We start from the raw sequence: 15,027 nt of genomic DNA, 5'->3' as shown, positions 1-15,027 counted from the left end.
GTATCCGGAAACATTTACAGAAAGGTTGGCTATGCACTGGAATAGGCTTCCCAGTTGAATCACCATCCCTGGATGTGTTTAAAAACCATTTGGATGTGGTGCTCAGGGACGCGATTTAGAGCGTTGTTAGGGTAGCACGGTTAGGTTGCGGCTGTACTTGATGATCTTTAAGGTTTTTTCCAACCTGAGCCATTCAAAACAAAAGCTCTCAGTACATTACTACTGCTGAGCGGTGAGCGCTGCAGCCAAGCGCCCCGGCGTCCCGCCCAGCGGCGCCACACGGTTGGTCCCGGCGCGGCCGTCCCAGCAGTCCCCGCAGCGCGATGGCGGCAGGGCGGGACAGGGCTGTGCGCCTCCTGCGGCAGCTGCAGCGGGCGGCGTGAGTGCGGCCGGGCCGGGGGCCGAGGGGACGGGCGGGGAGCAGCAGGGGGCGGCATGCACCGTGCGTTCGGACGGGGTGGCCGAATACCTGCAAGAGGCTCTGAGGAATTTGCGGGTTTTCTGCTTTAGTTATACCTTTTAAATGTCACTTTTGTTTTTGTGTTTTTTGTTTGCTTGTTGTTGTTGTTTTTTCTTTCCTGCTATCTAGATGTCGGTGTCCGACTCACAGCCACACTTATTCCCAAGGTATGGTTTAAATTGTGTGTCTGAAATAATTCTGCATGAGACCGTGGCCATTAGTTACACATACTGCCTGGGTAGAGGGTGCGTGTAACAGGTAGAAAAGAGAGCGGTGAAAGCATAAGGTGAGCAGTCTCTTATTTTGCAGCTGTGCAATAAAAAAGATTTTTGTTGGAGAGATCCCGTGTCTCCATGTAAGCTGCAGCCAGGGTCTCCTGTCCTCTTTCCCCCTGCTAAAAGGCTGCACAGAAGCTGGCTGCTGCTGGGCATAGAGTCATACAGTCACAGCGTGTCCTAAGTTGGAGAGGACCTACACAGATCACTGAGTCCAACTCCTGACTACACAGAACCACATAAAAATCAAGCCCTCAGTCTGAGAGTGCTGTCCAAATGCTCTTTGAACTCTGGCTGCTTGGGGCCATGCCCAGTGCCCTGGGCAGCTCATTCCATGCCCACCGCCCTGTGGTGCAGATCCTTTCCCTAACAGCAGCTGCCCCTCCCCTCACACAGCTCCATGCCGTTCCCTCGAGCCCTGTCGCTGTCACAGAGCAGAACTCAGCGCTGCCCTCTGTTCCCTGAGGAGCTGCAGCTGCCATCAGGCCTCCCCTCAGCTCCTCTGCTCTGTGCTGGGCAAACCAAGGCACTTCAGGTGATCCTCGTATATCTTGCCTTCCAGACGCTTCCACATCTTTGTAGCTCTCCTGTGGACTCTCTCTAATAGTTGTCTGCCATGTGTACTAGACTCAGAACAGTTTATTACATTTTTGTTTATTACTTCTTTTCCATTTGTCATGGCATAAGTTGGGCTTTCCATTCCCAACCCTCCCTTCTCTTGCCTGAACAACTCCTGCATATCTTCTTTGATCACACAACATGCTGTTTGGAGCTCTTCTCTCCCTTACTGCATTTCTCTGAAGCTTCTCATGCTGCACCACCTCCTTTGGCAAGTACAGTATCTACAGCTGGACAGTAGTTCTGCTGTCACCTGAGCCATCTCATCTTCACAACTGCATCTGAGCGGGAAAATGTGTATCTGTTATGCTTTAAAAAGAATCAAATGAAGTGAGTAAAAAGGAGCTATTCACAAAAGTGTGCTTTAATGTGGGGATTGCCATCTCAGGCTTTTTACGCAGTCGGTCCAGAGGAGGTGAGTCACTTAGATCAGGCTTAAGGAACATGAGCAGGAGAAGCCACACTGGTGATGGAAGTGCCTTTGCAGGAGCTTCTGTTCTGGGAGTCCAGGTCAATAACCATGTGCTGTTTAATTTCCATATGTTCTCATTCCCCACATTTCACTCTTAATACTCTAAGGGTACAATACAAGATACAATAGATACAATTTTTGTAAGAATTGATATTTGGGGCTGTAATTTCAGTAATGAGTGGTTCTGAGTGGCTTTGTTTCTTGTGCTTTATTGAAGACACTTTTTAAAGAATTATCATTGCCATTTTACATGTGGAAAAGCTAATATACGTTCAAGTAGTTATTTTGCCCAAGCAAGCAAGACAAAAGCACAGCTGAGAAATACAATCTCATTTTTTTCTGCTTGATTACTTCCTCAGTCAGTTCAAACTAAACCTTTGTAACTAGAAATCTTAATTAAGAATGCTCTCCAAGTTTTAGGCAGAAATTGATTGTTCGAAGTAGCAACATGATATCAGTTCCATAAGTCTGTAAGTAACAGGAATTGGCTTAACAGTGACTAGCAAAAATATACATATATATTGTTCATTGTGATTGTTGGCAGTGTTGCAGTGAGGGAAATGCTGCAGTTTTTGAACTCACCAAAATTCTTCCTGTAAGTTAGGTTTTGCACAAGAGAATAACAGCAGGTCACCTATTATAACATCAGGAAGCAAGTGAGTAAATCTCTTGGACAAGTTAAGTTAATGACTGGGAGTGCAGCACATCCATGCTTCAGGAGAGGTCAAACATGTACAGCCTGGCAAGAGATGGCAATGAAAGAGCGGACAGCAGCTGGCCTGGGCTTGAATAGAATGCACATAAAGGACTTTAATACATCTATCTGTTACTGTTGTGGGTCAGTGCTTCAGAGCACCCTGGAGTGTCTGTAAGACTCATTATGGCTTCACTCATTGGATCTGAATCCAAATCACATTTTTTTCAATTAATTAAGGCATGACTTCAGCTGGAAGAGTAGAATGCCTCATCTGATCCTTTCTTGAAGAAGAATGGACTGTTTCAGTTGATGTGGTTTGTTTGACTTTGTGACAGCGTCAGGATATGCAAAAGAGAATTTTGTGAAAATTCATGTGGGAATGATACAGCAAAGAGAAGATATTATTGAAATACTGTCCTTACAAATACATTTTTTGTACTAAATGGTGTTGGTAGTAACATTGATTCATATAAAAGCTCTATCTATTGTTAGCTATGCATGCAGTTTCTTAACTTTCAAACGAGCAGTTAAGTGTCACCTATAAGTTCAGAACCAGTTGGAAGTAAAAAGAAGTATAAACACCTATCATAACAGTTTCCACACGTGCAAAAGGCACTTTCAATTCAGAGGTGTATGGAGGATGTCTCTTGTTTTTGTCATGCAAGTTGTTTTGAAAGATAGCACATAGGCCCTGCACATTTGTAACAACTCTGAAACAGTATGGAGCATTCTGTATGCCCTGCAGATACTCAGCTGCTTGTATTTATCAAATATGCATAAATATTCATATGTATTACAAGTTCTTGTGCAAATTTCCTGCTAACTTACTCAGGTTGTATAGGAAAGAAATCTTAAGGAATGAAAAACTATTTTGAATCATATGAATCAAAAGAACCCAAATGATTCTGTGATTCTAAGTACTAAGATCATTTAATCACTCCAACAGCTGAGCACAAAATGGGTGTTACCCAGAGAAGCAAAGATGACCTGTGCCAATGTTTTGGTGATTTTAAAATCAAATCTGTCTTTTTAGTATTGCTGTAGAAGCTGAGGCCACTATTTGTTCCTTAATTTTAATGTTTAATTTTCATTTCAGTTCCTGAACGGGCTACCCTGAGAAATACAGACTATGCATTTGAGGTAGATTTAATAATAAACTGAATTTGATTTTAAAATAGTATGCTTTTTACTATCAAATATGGCATTTAACAAATGCTTACATTAGTAAATATTCAAATTTCATTATGATTGCTTGGGGCTTGATGACATATCTTCACTTTTTCTCAGAAAAATTATGTTCTTTATTTTGCAGATGGCCATTTCAAACATCCGATATGGAGAAGGAGTCACTAAAGAGATTGGCATGGTAAGCATTGTTAATGCAAATCCATCACTGGGGAAGAGTTATTTTCCGAAAGGCTGCTGGTGCTGACAGTCCATTTAATATGTGAAAGCTCATATATTGTGTATCTGAACCTCCACTGTATGCCCATATATGTAAGTATCTGCAACTCCTCTTTTCTTTAGCTGTTATTGTTTCAAAAGTCTTACAAGAAGCAACTGCTTCTCAAGGTTTCACTAAATGATTCAGCTGTTTCGGTGTAGAATTTAAATAGGTCAGTGTGTGATTCCACACCAACTGTTTGTTTTAATTTCATTGTTATTGTAGGACCTGCAGAATCTGGGGGCTAAAAGAGTTTGTTTGATGACAGATAGAAACCTCTCCCAACTCCCTCCTGTAGATGCAGTGTTGAATTCCTTGACAACATCTGGTATAAACTTTCAGATGTATGATAATGTCCGGGTGGAGCCAACAGACCAGAGGTATTGCTTCTGACAGCATGTTTTTTAAAGGGGTGCTGAGGCTTTTCAGTGTGCCTTGCAGCTATTTCAACACCTCTTTGTGACCTGTAAACCACCCTTAATTGTTTCCCCTGTGCTGTTATTCCCATGACTAATTGGAAAGCTTTCCTTGTTTCCCAAGTTTCCTGGATGCCATCGAATTTGCTAAAAAGGGGGAATTTGATGCCTATGTTGCCGTTGGAGGTGGGTCTGTGATAGATACCTGTAAGGCTGCCAACCTGTATGCCTCCAGCCCTACATCAGACTTCTTGGATTATGTCAACGCTCCTATAGGGAAGGGAAAGGCTGTCACTGTGCCCCTTAAGCCACTCATTGCAGGTACAGCAGTGGAGGCGCGTGTGGGGGGTGAGGGAGAAGAGAAAAGGATCAGTTCTGTGGTCTGCACATATTTCTACTGAAATCAGTTTGCTGTGGCCTTTTCCCCTCCCTTTGGGCTTACTTTTCCTTTAGCTGTATTCAGCAGTAAATCTGCTGTTTGCTTCACACATTTTGTCATGAATTGGTCTTGTTGAGCTGAGTGTGACAACCCTTTACCAAGAAAAGCAATCAAAGAGGCTATTTTTTGACCCATTGGCTTCCAATCAAGAATCTTGCACTGTGGTGGCACTATTATTGTATTTTTATGTACTTGTTGTGAATATTTGTTATCTATTAATTATTTGTTTTTATTTATTGGTTGTGAATGCCTCCTCCCTGGAAGCATTCAAGGCCAGGCTGGATGGGGCTTTGAGCAACCTTGTCTAGAGGGAGGTGTCCCTGCCTAAAATGGGGGTTGGAACTACATGATCTTAAAGGTCCCTTCCAACAGAAACCGTTCTATGATTCCATGATTTATTTTGTATTTTGTGTTAATGAGCATTATTTATTATATGTTACTGTCCTTGTTCTTTTTGTGAAGTGCCGACAACAGCTGGAACTGGAAGTGAAACCACTGGTGTTGCCATTTTTGACTTCAAAGAGCTTAAAGTAAAAACTGGTGAGACTTTTTGTTTGCTATTCAAAACAATTTTTGTGTCCCAATGTCTTCATCATTTCCTCGTCTTGAACAAGAGGGATACTGCCTGTCATTTCAGATGTCATTTCATTTGATTCAACTGCCACAGACAAATTTGAAGCTTAAAGGTTTCCTCCTCAAATTAAATTTATGGCATATTAACATAATGAAATGCCTGTGCAATACAGTGGATTACAATTTGAAGGCAAACCAGGATACTAAAATCCTTCAAGTCTTTAAGTGGCAGAAAATGTTAATAGCAAAGGAAATTTATACTTACATTCAAGGTCAACCAACTGTTCCTTATTTCCTCTGTATTTTTCTGTCTGTTTTTAAGACTTATGCTTCTTTGTTTTGTAATTGCAACCAAATGTTCCTTTTCCTGACTTCTGAAACCTTGGGCCTGAGACGCTGTGCAAATAAAGTGCACTGTCTTCCTTTGACCTTTTCATCCCTGGAAAACAAGGATTACAGCTAAAATGTCATCTTAAGCTTCACGGCTATTTTGAGGTTTTATTTCAAAACATGTGGATTTTATATGCTATGTCTGCAGTGGCTGGGACCCAAACGTGTGTGCTAAGAAGTTGTGACTGTAGCTCAGAGTTTTATAATCTATATGTAGTCAGTCAGTCTGTCTGTCTGCATGGCTCTCTCTGTCTCTCAAAGCTACATCTGTGTCACCTTAACCATGGTATGAAGGCAGAGATTACAGATCTGAGATATGATAAATATCAATTTATGGTGGAAACAAACCAGTGCTCCTCTGATTCCTAGAGCTGTTCACAAGAGATACAAATTTAAGAGTGATGTTGCAGATGTCATTCAGCACAGATGTTTTAAAAGTACAGTCCGCTCAAGGAGAGTGACAGCGAACACTGGTGTAATTTACTTCAGGCAACAGTCTCTTATGGGGACTTCATTAAGATTTAGATTCATAGATCTTGCTCTCACTTCTCTCCCTTTGCTTTTCTCTGTGTATTTTCAAATCATTTCCCTTCTTTAAGTATTGAACATTAAACTTGTGTGGTCCTGTTTTGTTGTAAAAACTCATTTGCCTCAACTATATTGCAGGTATTGCTTCAAGAGCCATCAAGCCAACACTGGGCATCATTGATCCTTTGCACACACTGTCTATGCCTGAGCGAATAGTGGCCAACAGTGGCTTTGATGTGCTTTGGTGAGTTTTCTGTGTAGGCTACTCCTTGATTTTATTGCAATTTTCCATTTTTGCTACAATGGTTGTAGAAGAAGTGTACTTGAGGAGTAGAAAATGATCTTTTTTTCTTCCTCTCTTGTTCTTATTAAGGTGATCTCTGTTACACTTTTCTCTTAATGTGCTTTTCACTTGTTGGAAAACTAACCTCAGCTTTAACCTACAGCTTCTAACTGCTCAAAGTGCACAGTTTATATTCTGGGAGTCAGAACTTGCCTTGCTTCTGGGTGCTGCGTGCATTAGAGTAATAGATGCATAAGGAAACTGTGTGACCTCTCAAGCTTGGTGAGTTGTTCTGAGCTACAATGACCAACGGCATTTCTTTGTAAATAAAGATGTGCTGTCTGTAGTTGGTACCTCTAAGTGTAGCAATGTAGGCAGTACACTTCATGTAACCAGATTTATGAGTATCTGGGAAATAAGACCTTTGGCAGTAGCAATGTTCTCCCACTTAAATAATTCATGGTTTGATCTTTCTTTTAGCCATGCTCTTGAATCATACACCGCTCTTCCGTACAAGATGCGCAGTCCCTGCCCTACAAATCCAATCAACAGACCAGCTTACCAAGGCAGCAACCCCATCAGTGATGTCTGGGCTCTTCATGCTCTACGCATTGTAGCTAAATATTTGAAGAGGTAATACCTTTAGCAGCCATCCCTCCTCACAGAATATTTAGTCTTCAGCGCTCAAAAAGAAGAATTTGAGTTTGAAGTAATGTATTAAACCTACATTTTCTACATTTAATTCCTCCTGAGTTAGGATTACTCCTGTAGAGTTAGCTTTTTAATGCTTCTCTGGATCTATTTTAGAAGTCCTCAATAAAAAGTATTCATAGTCATTCAGTTACCATGAGAGAAAAAATCATGTTGTTTTGAAGAGACATCATAAGGGGAATACGTAACAAACTGAAGAAGACATAATGCTGGTGTCATTTTCATGGCTTTCAGTGTAAATTAGTATACACATGCATCCATTGAGAAGATAACCATGCAGAAGATAATTCACATAAATATGTGCAAAGTTATGTTTTTACTGAAAACAGTTAGTGCCTTCAGTTTAAATGAAGTTTTGACTTCACTGGGAGTTGGATTTGATCCTTACCGATGAAGTTTTGGTCTGTATAAAATTTTTATATACAATGTAAGTTTATGTTAAAGATCACTATGTTACTTTGTTAAAGACTTTTTACAATACGTGGCCATTCTAAATGTTTTCTGTTGTTCTATGGAATCTATTCCTGAGACTTTTTATCCATGTTGTTCACCTCTACAAGCAGCCTGATGTGAGGGAAGGCAGGGAAGCTTGATGGATGGTAGGATTCAGAGCAGCACCTACTGAGATAGTCCTGGATCTGCACATGGGGTTGTCTAAATTCTTTGACAGAATTGTTGAAACCACCACTAAATTGGATACAGCTAATTTCACTCTATTTACTCAGTTTTAGCAAAGTGAAAGGAAATGGCCTTCACTGAAGCAGTTTGATCTTCTGATCAGGATTGCTCTTTGGCTGAAGTGACAAACTGATCCCATTTCCAGCATTTTTCTCTCAGCTTATCTGGAAGATTTTTTCTAAATCTGTAAAGAAACTGTTTTTTCCCTTCTCTGTCCTGATTTTCCACCATTTCCATATGGGAATTCACTGGTACCATTGTCTCCATGTTGTGCAGAGCCATCAGAAACCCTGAAGATCGTGAAGCAAGAGCCAACATGCACCTTGCAAGTGCTTTTGCTGGTATTGGCTTTGGCAACGCTGGTGTTCATCTCTGGTAAGTACAGGAAATGTTAATCCCTTCACAGACACTGCTGCCCTTTTTTCTAGGGTATATGATAAGACACTGTTGCATATTGCTGCTTATCTCAGGAAGAGTCATATGTTGTGAGACACTGATAGTTCTTGGCGTGTACATGTATGAAGGTTGTGTATTCTGGCTTGTGATACTCCAGTCCAGTCTTGTGAGATTTCCAAAACGTGGCCCTCTTTACCTTTCCTGAGTAAAGAGTATAGAATACTCTTACTCCATAAGAGTAAAAACTATGATTGGAGGAGAAGAATCGAGGACAGCTAAAATGTTGAATTCTTTATCAGCTGCTTTGCAGTCAGGCAGCACTGGGTAGTCTTGTGCCATTCCTCAACTGCTGCAATTGGCAGAATTTGCCCATGGGGCAGGTTCAGCAGGTTGAAAGGAGCTGTAGTAATATTGTAATGTAAACGAGTTTCCTGTGGATGAAAATCTCAGACAAGCAAAGTTGAAGCCTGAACTATTATTATCTTTCATTTCTTTTGGTTGAGCAAGTCCACTCTTTAGCTATATTTTAACAACATAGTTTATTTTTCTTATGCAGGGTGATCAGGTGGGGGTGTAAAATTTGTTATTTTTGGCATGTTTGCATTACTTTAATATCTGAGCATCTTTTCATCAAGTCAGCGGAGTGATACAAGAACTTCACACTCACAGTGCAAGGAGCTGCTGCTCTTGCTGTGTTCACAGCTGGGTTGCTAGGGTGCAGAAAGTGAGGGTTATCTGTAGCCAACATCCATACAGTATCTGTGCCTAACATCCTTTGTGTGTCTGTGCCTAAGAGACTTGCATACAGAAGGCTGACTGCACACGGGGCTGAACATACATTTTCCAAATACCAGGCAAGTTGCCCTAATTTCTTTCTCTCTGTTCTCTGTTCCAGCCATGGAATGTCTTACCCTATTTCTGGTTTGGTGAAAACTTATAAACCAAAGGATTATAATGTGGATCACTCTTTAGTGGTAAAACTTGATTCATTTTTGCTTTCTTTTCATACATTTCAATTCCTCATCATCTCACATTAATGAGTGCCAGAGCACATTGAAAATGCAAATAGATGTACTACTGATGTGTTTATATATACATATATATACATATATTTTTTATTTTTATTTTTTCCAGCCACATGGCCTTTCTGTGGTGCTGACATCCCCAGCAGTGTTTGCTTTCACAGCACAGGTAAATCCTGAGCGGCACTTGGAAGCTGCAGAAATATTAGGTAAGGATCTCTATCAATTCATCTTGCTCATATTTACAAAAATTGTTCCAAAATGTCTTTTGGGGAGGGAAAATAAAAGAGTGTGGAAGCAATTGTAGTGGCTGTTGTGGAGTTTTTCTGTTTAAAAAACAAATGTTGGTTTCTGGAGTCTCATTTTTTTGTATTGAATAATATGATTAGAGAAGAAAACTGGAGAACTCTGCTTCTTGGCTAGAAAACTGGAAAGCTGACATGAACTATAGATAATTGTGTAAATCAACAGAGCGTAACTGTGATTGTGCTTTATGGAGAGAAGTTACTGTAGTGTTGATGCCATAAAATAAACTGGTGCTCAGGTGCATCTGTTACCTAAAAGAAAGTATTTTGCCTAACAAATTCCCTCCTGTTGCAGTGAATTAGGACAGTGATGTTCTGGATCACTCCCGTTCTTTCTGAGATCAAACTGTAACTGTGGCTGTCAGTCCTTCTAACGTAGGCCTAAGCTTATTTGTACGTGATAGAATTTCTGAGTGGACAACTTCAAGGGAAAGCACTGTGTAGCTGTTCTGCTGTCACATCTGTGGTGGCTCAGAAGAGGGCTTTTCTGCTTCTTACCGTAATAAAAGTAAATGCTGCAAGCTGACAGCGCATGTAAAAATTACATTTTCACACAGCTCTTTGTCAATGTGTGCAACCCATTGCTCGAAGGTGTCCTGGAGATAAGATACTCTTCATTGCACCCTCAGTGTTACTGTGTATAATAAACTAGCCTTCAGCTGTGTATTGCTGGAGCTGTTACCAGTCTAGCTGTGGCAGCATGGCTCTCCCGAGGGCTGTTTTATTTGTATCTGAGGTCGGCTTTTCTGCCTGTGCTACATTCTGTATTGTAGCTGAACTGCTGCTAATACCCGTGCTTGCTATCTTAAGCAGTGAGCAATCACAGTCACATGCACAGCAGTGTAGACAGCAGAGAGAAAGTGGGTAGGGCAACTCTCCTGGTATCTGGAAAATTTGTATTCAATCCCTTGTATGGTCAGCCTTCTGCATGCAAGCCACAGCGATCCAGTCACGTGTACAACTTCCCTGTACAAGTAATCTGAAGGCATCGTGGGTTTCATCACAGAGTGGGACTTCTGTATAGAGAATGAAAATATCACAGTCACATTAAAGAGGACATGAGATGTGAAAGATGGTCAGAAAAAATAGATTGGTGGGGAGGGATTAATTCAGATTATTTTTTAATTGTGCATTAAGTTTGTTCAGCCTTCCTCTGCAGTACACAGTCCTGTCTGTGGTCAGACACAGAATGCAGACGTAGTTGGAATCATATGCAAAGCTACAAAATGCCTGTGCTCCTATAGCAATGACATTCAGCTCACATAAAGCAGACTAAGAAAATGTTGTTGGAAAACTGGTCTGCACAGTGCACATCAGAGGATTTGATCTCTGGCTCACTGATTTTAAAAGTAGGAGTGAAAAAGCAGTTCCTTTAGGTTTTGTGGTATAAACGGCTGCCAGAAATTCTGCCTCTAAAAGCTCCATTAATTTCCTCAATAGAAATTTGAGCTATGTTAGTGCCTGCTGTGCTATAAAGTGACTGCCTTTGCTGAGATGACACATGGAAATGAACTTGTTAATTCCCACCTGGGCTATTTACTTTTTATTCAAGTCTGGAATCCAACTGACTCCAGTAGCTAATTCAGATCTGTCACAGTGCCAAATACAGTGACTAAGAAAGTATTTTATAAGGTGGAGAAGATTACTAAATAGTTACGTTGTATGAATGTGCAGCTGTGAGTTTGGGTACAACCAGAGAAAGCTTAATGCCCCCTGGGAGGATTCTTAAACAGTTGAAGTAGACGTGTGTGTGGCCAGGTATTTGCAGAGTGCCATCAAAGGCTGATGGGTCCTTCAGGATGATCAAAAAAGAAACAGAACTACAGCAGTGTTTTGAAACTTTCCTTTACAGTTACTTTTTGCCTCTGTTCCTTTCCCTTTTCACTTTACTATCTGAAGAATACTGGATTGCTTTTGTGTTCTAATTACTCCTCTACAGCAAAACCCGGGGTAAACTCAGGTAGCATAGCATAATTCCAGTAGCTAAGTCTTCGTACCAGACTGTGCTGTATGTTATTTATCAAGTTCTTCCAGGCAGTCTATACTGCAGTACTGCCACTATTGCTACCCAAACATTTGAGCTACTCAGATGAGCTTGTTGCTGTCCTGTTCCCTTAGTCACTCTTGAACTGCCTGAGGATCACAGAAAATATTTTTGCTGTAGCTATGTTGTGTTCTTACTCATTCTCTCAGTGTGGTGCTTGGACCCAGCATAGTTCTTGTGTAACATCATTGAGGTTATGCAGAGAATAAATTTGGCTCATCTTGCTTGGGAAAGAAGACATATGGAGGAAGCTGTCTTCTATCTGGACGTATAATTTTTTAATTTAATACAGTCCTGACCATTCACTGCAGAAAGGGGGGCAAGCTATTCCATAAGAAATACCAATAATCTTTCATTTTATATTGAAGCTTCCATTGCTGTTCAGCAGATGTTTCGAATATGCCAGTTCCTCCTCTTCAGTTCTGCACTGCTCTGCACATCAGCGCACATTCAAACTTTAGGATTGATTTAAGCCATTAAACACTGCCCTGCCATCTCCTGGTTTTTTTCAGCCCACACATTCTTATCCTCTCTTTGAAAGCGTAATAGAACAGAATAGGGAGTAGAAAATTGCTTGTCAGCAGTTTCCCCATCCTCTAGATGTCAGCAAACTCAAGGGCTGAAATAAAACTAGCATTTGGCGCACTGTCCATAAAAATAAATACCACTGACGTTCATGTGCTAGCTGCTTTCCTCCCAGCAGTTAGTCAGCCTGGAAAGTGCTTCTCCCTGTGAACACAGAGGGAGAGGAAGTTAACTTCATGTGGCAGTTACTCCTTTTGGCAGCAGTTACCTGCTTCTCCTGCTCTTGTTCTATTTTACTTTTTACTGATTATTCCAGCTTTCAAATGAAGACTGATTCGTCTTCTTACTACGTGTTACTTTTAGAGCAGCAACTGTAATGTATGGATATGTATTCAGCTGATATTATGATTAAATTAAGTCCAGAACAGGCTTCCTCCTCTCTCTCCACCCTACAGTCAAGGCATTATGTCTTATTTTAGGAGCTGACATCCGCACTGCCAGAATCAAAGATGCGGGGTTGATTTTGGCAGACACGCTCCGGAAATTCCTGTTTGATCTGAATGTTGATGATGGCTTAGCTGCAATCGGTTATTCTAAAGCAGACATCCCTGCATTAGTCAAAGGCACTCTGCCTCAGGTAAGACAGAAAGTAAAAGTTTTACTTGTCAAATAAAATAGATTTTTTTAAAAACAGGAGTGTTTCTTTCCAAGCAAATGTGATTTCTAATCCTACATGAAAACAGCTGCAGTGGAGAAAATGAGGCGTAGTCTTTCCTCTGCACAGTTGAAGTTTTTAATTTTTGGTGAGATGGAGTGCATGCTGCATTCTGTTCTTTGCAGGGATTTGGTCTCAAATGGGCTTGTATTTCATTTACTGTCCTCTCACTGCTCTGATTAATTGTGCTTTGTAAAACAAGATGACCTGGTAGTTTCTCAAACCTTATTTTTGGATATGGGATGTACCACAATGCAGATGTATTTGTGTTCATTAATACCCACACAGGTAGTCCATACAGGTCAGTCTTTGATAAATTTTCCTTTCATCTTGGGCAGTAGGCTTTCTTCAGAAGCAGCACCCACCCTTTCACATTGACCAGGCAGCACAACTGGTGCTGCTAATAAATCTGCAGGATCCATTCCATGCTGTGAATTGCAGGCTGCAGGCTGGGAACTGTGTTGGGACAAACATCTGTACTCCAAGTTAGAACAGAAATTTGTTTTCCTTTCTAAGTGAATTTGCTGAAACTGATCCTATTCACAACACAGTAGTGAGTCTAACTAGCAAAGAACATCATGTCCCAGGGTGGAAAATGTGGCTGGTTCTGTGTGGGATTTGAGAGGGAGGTGAGGAAAGCTGAAAGCAGGAGGTAGCAGCATAGCCCACCTAGCCCTGCAAACCTGGCAGTGGCAGCTGAAGGGTTGCTGACCCACGGACTGGGGCACTGTTGGCACGGAGTTGCTCATGGCTGGCACTGTACCAGACTTCTCTGAGTCAGAAGGGAGGAGCTGAGGCCTTGCTGTCTGGGCATCGGCTCATAGCAGGCTTGTGTGGAGCCAGTGCTGGTGATCTGTGCTGACCAGGGGTGAGGAAAGAGATATCGGCTGTACCTGCAAAGTTACTGTTGTAGTGTGCACAAAGTGTGCACAAAGCTACACTTTTCAGACTCATCACAGCTCGTGCTAGTCATGGTGGTTACCAACTGTACCTCAGAGGTGACTTCTTCTCCATGGTGGCCCAGCATTGCAGATAGTAACCTCACAGTGTGCTGGCTGGTCTCACCTGAGCAAAATCAGTGTGCTTGCAGGGATGGATCCACTAGGCAGATATCAAAACAGGTTGTAGCAGAAGAAATTCCTTTTTGCCAAAGTGACAGCATTCACCTAGAGACTGCTTTGCTGAGAAACAGTGCCTTCCTGCTGTGTCTATGCAGGTGGCTGTAGATCTCCCCAGTGCTTCTGTAAACGTTAAATTCATTGACTATTGAAAGCATAAAGTTACTAATCATAACCATACAGCTCCCTGGTCTTTAAGACATGTTGTAATTTGAAAATATCAGTCCCTAAAGATTGATCTCCTCATTCCAATCTGCAAATGAATTTTAAAATGGACTCTATTCACAGAATACCACCCAGCAGTGTATATGGGCCTGTGACTGGCAAGACCCATGTTTGAAGAACTTGACTTTGCAGCTGAATTGCTTTTTAATCTTGCTTCTATGTGTTTAATTGCAAGCAATTTTTATTTAATAGATTCTTGAAAGTACAATACAATTGATGATGCTTCAACCTTAATTACTTGATTACTTACTTGCAAGATTTTGTTGTTCTCTGTGAAGGACACGAGCACAAAGACACATCATTCAGCCACACACTTAGCTGCTCTTTGATTCAATTTGTTGACAACCTTCCCTAATCCCATTTTTCTTTCATCTTGCAGGAGAGAGTGACTAAACTGTCACCACGTCCCCAAACGGAAGAAGACTTATCTGCCCTCTTTGAGGCCTCCATGAAGCTTTATTAGCTTAAATACTACGCTCAGATGTGTGCTCTTTTCTAACACGAAGGTAATTTCTTACAGATAGGGAGATTTAATTTTTTTTTAGAGAATGGAAGAACTTGGGTGTCTTCCACTTCTGTTCCTTTGTGCACTGCCAAAAAATCAAGGAATTCATCTTTAACTAAACCACACTTAGAAGTGAAGGCTTGGTTGTGTTTTTCCTTGCTCAGTAGGCTGTGGTATTACTTGCATAA

At 41.2% G+C, this 15,027-nt stretch overlaps 1 protein-coding gene across 1 annotated transcript; it reads left to right on the top strand.

The window, feature by feature from the left end:
• Nucleotides 1-323: 323 nt before the first annotated feature.
• On the top strand, nucleotides 324-14,797 carry ADHFE1 (alcohol dehydrogenase iron containing 1; the record flags this gene model as incomplete). Its single annotated transcript, XM_079533127.1, has 14 exons — nucleotides 324-379; nucleotides 590-627; nucleotides 3,619-3,662; nucleotides 3,835-3,888; nucleotides 4,192-4,346; nucleotides 4,507-4,703; nucleotides 5,284-5,361; nucleotides 6,451-6,556; nucleotides 7,076-7,228; nucleotides 8,261-8,359; nucleotides 9,276-9,354; nucleotides 9,515-9,611; nucleotides 12,756-12,913; nucleotides 14,714-14,797. The coding sequence occupies 14 exons, from the start codon at nucleotides 324-326 to the stop codon at nucleotides 14,795-14,797; spliced, it is 1,398 nt and encodes a 465-aa protein (XP_079389253.1).
• Nucleotides 14,798-15,027: the final 230 nt, after the last annotated feature.

The sequence above is a fragment of the Tetrao urogallus genome (assembly GCF_951394365.1).
Source record: "Tetrao urogallus genome assembly, chromosome: 3".
Lineage (NCBI taxonomy): Eukaryota > Metazoa > Chordata > Aves > Galliformes > Phasianidae > Tetrao > Tetrao urogallus.
The sequence above is the reverse complement of the archived record's forward strand: the minus strand, read 5'-3'. Positions and strand labels throughout refer to the sequence as shown.